This window comes from Saccostrea echinata, unplaced genomic scaffold (genome assembly GCF_033153115.1).
Source record: "Saccostrea echinata isolate AGI-Se365-2 ecotype Australia unplaced genomic scaffold, CSIRO_AGI_Sech_v1 ptg000051l, whole genome shotgun sequence".
NCBI lineage: Eukaryota > Metazoa > Mollusca > Bivalvia > Ostreida > Ostreidae > Saccostrea > Saccostrea echinata.
Window position 1 is genome coordinate 4,620,136 of NW_026889800.1, and position 11,778 is coordinate 4,631,913.

Sequence of the window (11,778 nt, forward strand, 5' to 3'; positions counted from 1 at the left end):
CTAATTATGCTTAGATGTAGTCTAGACTATAGACAAATATGATCCTGATATTTTTAAGAGGCAGTCCACCGTAAAACCAGGCAGTATTGTATTAATAGGCGGCACATCGAATGTGAGGAATATTTGATATTTTATTAAAACCAATATCAATGTAGCCCAAAAGGAATAATGTAATTGAAGATTTGTTTGATAATTGCTTATTTAGTAAAATATCTTTGTGTTTTGTGTTTTTGAATGCCCCTATATAAACCATTGAATGTAGGTCAGAAACAAAGAACTGTAATTTCTAATACATTTTTAACAGGACTATAATTCACACTTAACTAAATCTAGAAATATTTCAACTTTTTGTTTAAAAAATAAAATAGGTGGGAAAAACACTTTTGATAGTAGTTTTCTGGCAAAATATAAGGACGTTTTTATGAAATTTTGTGATGCAAGAGTTATCTCCCGTGGCATCGGTAAATCTGCTCAACACCTTTTTATCGGAATCCTAGTGAAATATTTAGAATCGATACACCAAAGAAAATAATTAAACAAAAAACTAAATAATTTATTTTCAAAATATAATTCATTTTCGCCTCCAGACGTAATATTTAGATTAAAATTGGCTCTATTATTCAGGTTGAATCCACGTTTCCATTGATGTATCAGTGACGTCATATACCTGACTAATATTGCGTCACAATGAAATAGTTACAAGTTTCCAGAGAAGTTTGTAAATTTTATGCGTAAAAGTGTAAAGAAAAAGACTTTTAAAAAAAATTATTTCTCTTTTTCTGTTTAATTACTCTTCAGAGTGCATTATTCTAAATGTTAAATAATATTTTAATATCAAAATGTATTTTATACACGGGCGGCGTCTCAGCTAGATGACGTTTTGATAAGTAATTTTATACATGTCTGAGAACTAATTATTTTCAACTGATTTACTAGGATATGCGTAAAAATAATTAATGAAGTGTTTATCATGAACATTTCTTATAGAATTGGGAATCAATGATGAATGTTTTAGATTTACGCAACACTTAATTCAACGAAGTTGAGATGTTTACTTCATGATATTTGTAAAAACTTAAATATATTTATCTATGCAGTCAAATCAAAATAAACAATCCGAAGTACGATTAAAAATGAAAAAAAACCCTGAAAAATAAGTTATAAAAATATATTTATTGAGTTAAACTACTGCTGAACTCCCCACTATAATTTGGCTCTAAAACGGAAGATGGTTTAGTGAAACATTTCTTTTTTTTTCTTTTACTTATTTATTTTTTTAATTTGGCGATTGAAACAATCACACACTCACATTTAAAATGGAGTTTAAACATGTGACTATGTAGGCCAATTCTAAAATGTTTTCACGTTCATGAAACCAATTTTTATAAATAATGATGTCATGACACCCCCCCCCCCCCCCCACCGCTTTTTGCTTGCGATTTATCGGCTCTTGAATAATGATACTATATATGAAAGAACTTATTTTCTTATTTATATAAAATAAAATTTTGTAAAAGAGGAAAAGGCTTTGCAGATGACAGGTAAGAAAAAACTTGGATAAAGTCGAGACTGTACACATAAAAATATTTCCTGTATTTAGGCAAGTTTAATTTCGCCACTGATAGAGTTTACTCTTTAATTCCTGAGGAAATAAAAAAAAAAAGAAATTTTACTTGGAAATAAGATAAATAATAAAGCTAGAAAGCTGTCTGCTCTCATTTGTTGCATAATGCATGTACAAATACTTTTTTTTTAAATACCGAGTATCTATTAAGAATTCAATCAGATGTTTTACATGTAATCTTCATGCACGTAAAAGACATTAGTAATTTAAATAATATATAAATTTGAATCTATGGTTACACTCATTTAAAAACAGTCAACTGACTGAAAAGAAATAAAAGACAAGCATATTTTTCTGATAAATTAAAATGAAGAGCCAAATTTAGGAAATGTTTCTAAATTTACAGTAAAACCCGATCCCGATCCGATGGAAAATAATGAAAAATTAACAAAGTTATCAAACTAAAGGCACCTGCCACCTATATAACATGTTAAAAAAATAAATCAAGTAAGTTTTTACTCATATTACAACAAAAGAGCCAAATTTAACATTACAATTATAGTATTTTTTTCTTTATATAATTCCGGTCGGGATCGGTTTCATTTGGGAAAATTATAAAAAAAAAAAATAGGTAAATTTGACTCCTTTTATTTCTTTCAATATACCTGTTCCCACTGATTTTATTGAGTGATTCAAAAGTTTGTACTTTGTATTCATAATAACATAAGAAAAAAAATCTGTCCTTGTAATGTATTGGGTTTTATAACGTAATGAAAATTGGATACTGAATTCAAAAAGTTACTTGCTTAACTCAAATTTGGACCATATAATTTTTTCTAAAGAAGTATAAATTGGAGCCTTATTCATTAATAAAATAAAAGATAAGAGTCTATGCTATAAATAATATTCATCCACACATCCACCTTTTGAGTATCTGTTACATATAAAACAAAATAAAAACGTAGTAATTTTTTTTACCCTTATGTTGACCTTTTTGCACTTAAAATTAAGCATTTACCAAAAATAGGGCTAGAGGAGCACTAAAATTTTTTTAATGTTGTCATGTGTAAACACTTGCTTTAATAAGTCTACATGCAAAAAATAATTAAAATCCATGACATGCGATGTGCCACCCATTGCCTGGTTTTTTGGTGGACTGCCTCTTAATAAGTATAGGATCCAGCACTGCAACTGATATTTTATAAATAAAATTAGTCTTTAATTTTCATCTACATGTACAGGTAAAGCTACAATCATAACTAAACGCGTGTGTAGTTGATCGGGTACTTACTTTAAAATTAGAATAATATGACCTAAATTGTCGTAAAATTTTTCAAATTTTTGTTAAAGTTAATACAACTGTCAACAATAAACGTAAAACGACACTACTCTAGGTACAGTTGATCGACATTGAAACTTTATCCCGTCACGACGTCGATTTTGAAATGCCACGTCGCGTGTTAACATTAGGGCCATGTATCCGAAAATGTAACCAGGATCGGCAAGATGTCAGATCTGTAAGTATAGCATAATTTACATTTTTGTAACACCACATTGATGATCTCTAAAATAAGAGGATATAAGTCCTGGACTAATCCACCATGCATGGATGTTATCATTCAGGAAGAATAGTTCGCTTCTGATGTTGCATTATATAACTATTACATTTGAATTATGTATAAAGCCTACATCAAATTTGGATAGCTATTGCATCTTGGGCTACAAATTAGTAAAGTACTTATTACTCGAGCAATACACATGTAGCAGATCAAGGTCTCATATAATCTGAATTAGAATCTTTTTTGACATTGGAATATTTCATTTACATCTGATACATGAATAATATGAAAATTGTTTTTTCATTACTAAGAATAATAGCAGCTAATCTCTTTATATTCCAGGGCTGGGATTCATAAACATACTTAAGATTTGTGCTAAGTTTCACACTTATGTATACAATAAATTCTTAGCCAAGAAAAAATTCTTAAGTCATATTCATATAAATTCTAAGTGCAATTCTTAGGTAAGTTTAATTCTGAGAAAATTAGAGCACTTAAGGTATGTCACTCGTCAGGCTTTTAGAAAATTTCAGTCATAACCTCTTACTTAAAAACTATTTATTACAATTCAATCTTTATAACATATTTAAATTAAACAATGTAAAATGTCCAACATTCAATTAAAAAACTGCTCAAAAATTCACAAAGAAGCAAGACTTATAAGGGACTATATCTTGTGGCGGAAGCATATTTAGCAGAAAATTCTGCAAATCTACACATTTATTAAATTTTCATGGAACTTTAGCCTCATATACTTTTACTCAGAGAATATTTTCCGTTATGATATGCCTGGAATATTAAATATAGGTCTCAATTTATATTTTTATAACAAAATGCACACCTTCGTTCAACAAACATTGCCAAGAAATGAAGATATATTAAGGAAGTCGAGAAAAAATGTACACAGTTTTTTGCCTGAAAATCGCATATTTTGACCAATATTTCAAAATTTACATCACTGACCCCAACTTTTTCTTTCATTATTTTAAACTACTCGATACTTTTGACCGATCAGCACTAAAGTCGTAAAAAGTTTGATACAAGAAAATATTCTATTACCTATTTAGATTTTTAATACCCCAAATATGAGACTTTTTAGTGCAAAAAGGTCACACAATAATTTACGCGTATTAATTCGCATAATTTGTTCAATGATAAACATTATTCAAACTATTTTACGTAAAATAAGATTATGTTTATTGCCATGGTTTCATCTTATGAAATATGATAACGGTTAAAGTGATTAACCAAAGAGTTACAATTTAAGTGCAAAAAGGTCAACTTAGTTGTACCGTAGCTCAATTAGATGCACACTGACCCCCCCCCCCCCCATTTTCTCTGCGATTTTGAGTCATACTATATGAGTACTTATCCAAAATATACTTCTCAAAAAATCCTTGATATAACAAATTTCACGAGTGACATACCTTAAGTTAGGTCACCCTAGCAACGCATACAATTTCCCGAACAAAAAGCGCACTCTTTTGTGATGGAGGTATTTAGTTCCATGTGTATTACATCACAACTGATACAGCTTTGTCATCAACATTGCACAATACTGCATCTTACCAGTTGATAAACATCTCAAAGTCAAAACAAGTTTCTAGTTGGATATAATAGCATGGTTTCTTACTGAAAGATTAAAATGTCTTCTGTAAAACATTATTTTTAATTTGATAAAAAAAACTTAAGTATTTCTTATCTACTTAAGACACCTCTTGAGGACACTTAAGTCAATACTTTTAAAAGCACTAAATATGTTTATGAATTACACTTTAGTATTTCTACCAAATTTAAGTAATACTTAGGGGACTTAAGTATAAAATATAAAACTTAAGTGATTTTTTAAACTTAAGATTATACTAAGAAGTTTTATGAATCCCAGCCCTGGCTTCGGGGCCACCAACGCTGAGATTTTCTCAAATCTGAGATTTCTCAGAAAATTTGAGTTTTTCTCGCCAAACTGTGCCACCAATGAAATATTTTCTCAAACTCAGACTTATCTTTTGAGTTTTTTCTTAAATCTGAGATTTTTCTCAAATCTGAGATTTCTCTGAAACGTGCGTGCCACCAACATTTTTTCTGACTCAGCTGAGAAAAAAATCTGAGATTTCTCAGAAAATCTTGAGATTGGTACATAGTAGTCTCAAATAAAATCTCACAGAATTATTTTATAGTAAAATGGTTGCAAATATTATGACAGTGCACACGTTAATCCATGAATACATGAAATAAACGTGCAAACACAGAGAGCATGTTTATATCTCCCAAAACAAGATCATACGTTTTTAAGAAAGGGGGGTGGGTCTTACGCACATGTAAAAAATCTCATAATATTGTCCACGCAATGAAACAATGTACTTGAAACTATATCAAAAGAAAAAAAATAAGGAATAAAATCAATATTCTTGTGACACGTTTTACATAACATGTATATCTTCATTCATGCAAGAATTATTTTCATTTATTAATTAAATTCATATTTTAGTGTGCTACTTATGGTTAGGCAAATTTATTAATTCACATTATATATACATGTATATCAGAAAAGAAAATATGATTAGATAATATTAATCTCCACGGCCTCTTCTTTGTTCTTTCTCCGGTAGTTATTTTTTACTTGTACAATATACGTATACCTAATCTGTAAATTATACGCAAATATTAAAAAAAAACATTGTCTAAATTTCTGTGTAAAAATATTTTATGCTTTCAAAATAATTCATAAATCACCATTTATTAATCACTGATGATACCAATCTGTCTAATTTGGATTTTCACTAAATCTATAAAATTCTTAATTGAGAGTAGGGATCCAGTAATTCTTTCCGGGGGGGGGGGGGGGGGGGGCTGTCATCTAAGTAAAAAAAAAAAACCAACCCAGAAATTTCTTGACATGTAAAACTGATTTCCCAAAAGTATCAAACCGCGAAAATTTCTTGAAAAGAAAAAAAAATCCGTTTCACAAACTTGAAAAACCTATTTCGTTAGTGGTGGGGTCGTTATGGTAGTGGTGGGGTCCACGTTTTCAATGGGGGGGGGGGGGGAGGGGGTGTGTCCAAAATCAATTTTTATTTGATTCAGTATATACTTTTAATAACTTTGCAAATTCCAGGGGAGGGGGGGGGGGGAGGGGGCGACAACCTCCTCCTTCTAGATCCGCGTATGGGCATCTGCTTTATACTCGCTATGCATCGCACACAAATATCCCTGACCGTTTATATTATTTGTAAGAATAAGTCTGACTTTTTTTTAATACGACCAGTTACATTTTGAGATTAAAAAAAACAAGTATGGTCCTAAGTTTCAAATAGTACATGATTACGCCGTGAAACTTTTCATAGGAATTAATAAGTTAATCGTCACTTGATAAGTGATTGTTAGATTGATTTAGGTTTCCAGTGTAACAACGAATATTGCTCACTATATTCGTTGTTATTATATCTGAAATTAATAATTATTATATATTTTATACCTGAAAAGAAGAATATTTTTCCTGTGACATTTTCTCACAGGGGATCGTGGAAAATGTGATGTGTTATTTAGCCTCGTCCCTACATACATGTCCGTAGTTCAATTCAGGTTTTTTGTTTTTTTTCGGGGGAAGGGGTGTGTACACCTGAAATAACCTGACATTAAACAATTTGTATCGAAATTTTCTTGATAAATTGGTTCACTTAAAACCAAGCATACATGTATATTGAATTGAATTGTAATTATGTTACTCGCCCTTGACTGACATTTTTTCTGTCGCAACTTATGCACGAATTTTAGGGAACACTCAAGAAAATTATCATGTGAGAAAATTAGCATTTTAAAATCAGCTAGAAAAAAAAAATACTCGGTGTTTTCTTAATTACTGTTAATGCCGAGTTTGCAGTATTAAAATCATCATTTCGGCGGTAAAATTTATTTTCTTTGATCGCTTAAAATGATTTTTTTTAAATTATTCTAAATAGGGACAAAAACTCCCTATATTTAAGACGTTTTTGCAATGGAGAGTAAAATGTAATAGATATATCTGACAGTGTACAAAACAAAATAAAAGAAAAAAATGTGTAATCGGCCTGTATATATATGGTCTTGATCCGCCTATCTACTCTTTGTAATCTTTCGACACGTAACGTCACAATGGCGGAAGTGACGCCTCGGTGTATATTTTTGTGTGTTTATGTAGACAGACGAACCAAGACTATAAAGTTTGGATATGTTTTGTGTTATTCTTCTGTAGGGATTATATTTTACGGGGACTCGGTGAATATTTATTGTCGCAAAGATCGTAATGGAATCCTTTCCGTTGAGTGACTCAAAACTGCAAATAAAAGACGAAGGAAGTGTAGAATGTGTATTTTCGCGATTATACATCAAAATATTGCATAAACAACTAACTGAAAGGTAAATTCAATCATTGATTCAACAGCTTCCTGAATTATAAGAAAAAAGGTCGCATATAACAACAAGAATAAGTCTAAGATTTTTCTCAAATCTCAGCTTACGTGAGACGAATCTCACAAATGTTGGTGGCACGGTGTTTTAGGAAAATCTCAGGTGAGGCAGAAATCTAAGATTTGAGGCTGAGATTTGAGCTGAGATTTTTAAATGTTGGTGGCCCCGAAGCCTGATCTCTTTACAGGAATACTCTATGAAGCTGATCTCTTTACAGGAATACTTATGCTATGAAGCTGATCTCTTTACAGGAATACTTACTCTATGAAGCTGATCTCTTTACAGGAATACTTACGCCATGAAGCTTACTGATGCTATGAAGCTGATCTCTTTACAGGAATACTTACTCTATGAAGCTGATCTCTTTACAGGAATACTTACGCTATGAAGTTTATCTCTTTACAGGAATACTTACGCTATGAAGCTTACTGATGCTATGAAGCTGATCTCTTTACAGGAATACTTACTCTATGAAGCTGATCTCTTTATAGGAATACTTATGCTATGAAGCTGATCTCTTTACAGGCATACTTATGCTATGACGCTGATCTCTTTATAGGAATACTTATGCTATGAAGCTGATCTCTTTACAGGAATACTTATGCCATGAAGCTGATCTCTTTACAGGAATACTTACGCTATGAAGCTTACTGATGCTATGAAGCTGATCTCTTTACAGGAATACTTATGCTATGAAGCTGATCTCTTTACAGGAATACTTATGCTATGAAGCTGATCTCTTTACAGGCATACTTATGCTATGACGCTGATCTCTTTATAGGAATACTTATGCTATGAAGCTGATCTCTTTACAGGAATACTTATGCTATGAAGCTGATCTCTTTACAGGAATACTTATGCTATGAAGTTTATCTCTTTACAGGAATACTTACACTATGAAGCTTACTGATGCTATGAAGCTGATCTCTTTACAGGCATACTTATGCTATGACGCTGATCTCTTTATAGGAATACTTATGCTATGAAACTGATCTCTTTACAGGAATACTTATGCTATGAAGCTGATCTCTTTACAGGAATACTTATGCTATGAAGCTGATCTCTTTACAGGAATAATTACTCTATGAAGCTGATCTCTTTACAGGAATACTTACGCTATGAAGCTTACCGATGCTATGAAGCTGATCTCTTTACAGGAATACTTACTCTATGAAGCTGATCTCTTTGCAGGAATACTTATGCTATGAAGCTGATCTCTTTACAGGAATACTTATGCTATGAAGCTGATCTCTTTACAGGAATACTTATGCTATGAAGCTGATCTCTTTACAGGAATACTTACTCTATGAAACTGATCTCTTTATAGGAATACTTACTCTATGAAGCTGATCTCTTTACAGGAATACTTATGCTATCGTTGGACTGTGTGTGGGAGGCGTTTTGTTGGTTGTAATTATTGTGGTGTTGGCTGTTTTAAAGAACTTGAGGAACAAAAAGAAACAGACACAGCGAATGTTCATGATAGACACGATGTTAAATGGCATATCCAACACAAATTCCATGTTTCAACAGCAAGGTTGTCTGAAAAGAAACTTTATATAATGAAATGTATTGAGATAACGAACAGTATTCAAGCTCAAAAGCCCATTAAACAATACAAATTTTAGAGCAGAGCAAACACGGACCTCTAAAACATGAGTGGTGGGATCAAGTGGCATGGAGGAGTGAGCATCCCCTGCCGACAGGTCACACCCGCCGTGAGCTTCTTGTCATGATCGGGTAATAACGGAAAAAAAAGTCGTCGACAATTCAGTGTGTAAATAACGGCCTAACATTATGTATGCTATATAAAATATAAATATATAGTATGAATATATAGTATGAAAAACGTCAGTCAGCATTTGATTTAATGATAAATTGTATTTGCTGACAAGGTTATTGTATCGACCATAGAACTTACGAAATGACGACTTTAAACGAGACTGCTGATATTCTTGTTTCATCAACTTGTTTGTCAATAACTTACCTCGTTTTAGAAATTGTTCATACGTAGAGCATGCTCTTGCGAATCGAATCACCTGAGAGATATAAAACCCATATGCAGGTGATGAAGGTATATTGCTGCATAAGTAAGCTCGCAGGGAAGTTGACGATTGAAAAGTTAAAAGTCATCACGTTTATCATCGAGCCTGGCTGTTAGATTACCATTAACGTCTTTTTCTAATAAAATATCCAAATATGAAACAGATGTGTCAGACTCTGTGGTATCTTTTATTTCAAGCTCACTAGGATATATTGAATCGACACACGAAAGGAAATAACCATTGTTAATCGACAGTACATCGTCGATATATCTAACAAATTCTGCTTCATATGAAAACAAAAATAGTTTTGCTAATAACGGGGCGCTGATAAATATTTTTTTAAAATTAAGATTATTTATTTAATCTTCAAATCTTTGAAATTCCAAATTAATTTTCAAAGATATATAGCAGGATCTAGTAAACGTTCTACCAAGCCTCTTTCTTTACTACTCACGAAAGTATTAACAGAAGGAGAAACTTCAGCAGTACCTACTAAAAACATGTTCCAGAAGCGGTGTTAATCAAATGTGGATACTAAAAAATACTCTAAAGAACGTTTAGAAACTTTGAAATCATACAATGTTGCCAAACCAAATAGCATCATAACGTACGAATTTTCAACATGCCCTTTAAGCAACAATTCTTCTCGAAGAATTAAGAGCAGCGTTTTTGGCACCATAGACAACTGTTTCTTCAGTAAAAATGAAACTCGGACTTTTTTAATCTTGTGATTGGTATTTTTTCGATCTTACTTTGTTAGAAATCATTCTGATTCTACATTCAAGTACTCTGAAATTGACATTAAAAGATGCTGGAGTTTCTTATTGACAATTGATATGTATTCTTTGTATTGTTTGAAGACCAGCCCCCAAGACCACTGAGAATAGACTTAAGTCCAAATTTTGATTTTTAATATCCTGAGATTTATCTAGTATATTTGCTTAAAAATTTGCAATTTCATATAACATTTAAATTCAAATATATAATGAAAATTTTATTTCATTATCAAAATTATTTCAAAAGTTATATTGGTTTGAAATTTTGACTTAAGTCTGTTCTCAGTTTATGGTCTTGGAGCCAGGTCTCCAACAAACTGTTTGAATTCCCATGGGTTTTAATTTCCATTAGTACGATCGAAAGTTGATTGAGGTATTAAATACAAGGTGTAAAGCCTTTTTTAAATACAGAATTGACTATGGATTACCCCGTTTACCTGACTAAGACAAAGGGCTCACGGAGTATGTAACCAGTAGACAGGGGATACTTACCCCTCCATGGCCCTTAATTTCACCTCTGATGTTTTCAGAGGTCCTTGTTTGTTCTGCTCTCACGTTTATTGTGTGAGCATGACTACTACTCGTTATCTTTTATGTTTGAGATAGTAATATAGACATACACCTGTATTCATATTTCTATATTAATTGCATTTTAAAACAGGAATGTCAACAATACCTGGGTATGCGCCTCCATTAACTAGCCCTATGTATCCTTATCAGCTGGGGCAAACACCACAACATCTTAATCCAGACAATATTAGTCCGGTACAATTTGGGCAAGCTCAACCAACTTCTATCTACAACAACTTTTAAAGACAACAACGTACTAGTACAAGTTACTCAGAGCAAGAAGTTCCTCCAGAATATCCCTTTTACTGTGTATTTAGGTAACCTTGCTGTATTTGTGTGATGTATTTCGTACTCGGACACGTGGCTCAGTGGATTTAAAAACAGTTAGCTTATGAAACTGTATTGTTACTGTACGTCCAAATTAGACCTGTGTGTGAGGGTGAGGGTGTGTGTGTGTGTGTGTGTGTGAGAGAGAGAGAGAGAGAGAGAGAGAGAGAGAGTGGCAATTAAGATGTACTTGGATTCAGCATGTAATAAACTTGAACCAAAGGCAATATAAAATACATTAATTGGGATTGTAGCCGGTGTGGTAGAACATCAGAAAACTGGTCCAGGTTTTAAATATGTTTTATTAAGTTGTTAAACAAGCATTCTGAGAGTATTGCATTAGCAATACTAGTCCCCTACCGGTAAGTGTTATCTGGTTCCCGCTGAAAATTGAAAATGCCATAATTTCGTCAAAAATCAATGAAGCGGAACGAAATGCAAACTTGATCTATAAATCTTCAAAGTTAAGTCACATACCAAAAATCAGCTCA

At 32.2% G+C, this 11,778-nt stretch overlaps 1 protein-coding gene across 1 annotated transcript; it reads left to right on the top strand.

Annotated features, from left to right (window-relative positions):
* Positions 1-2,998: 2,998 nt before the first annotated feature.
* On the top strand, positions 2,999-11,778 carry LOC133203712 (uncharacterized). Its single transcript, XM_061339479.1, has 3 exons — positions 2,999-3,081; positions 8,931-9,106; positions 11,052-11,778. The coding sequence occupies exons 1-3, from the start codon at positions 3,071-3,073 to the stop codon at positions 11,201-11,203; spliced, it is 339 nt and encodes a 112-aa protein (XP_061195463.1). The 5' UTR covers positions 2,999-3,070; the 3' UTR covers positions 11,204-11,778.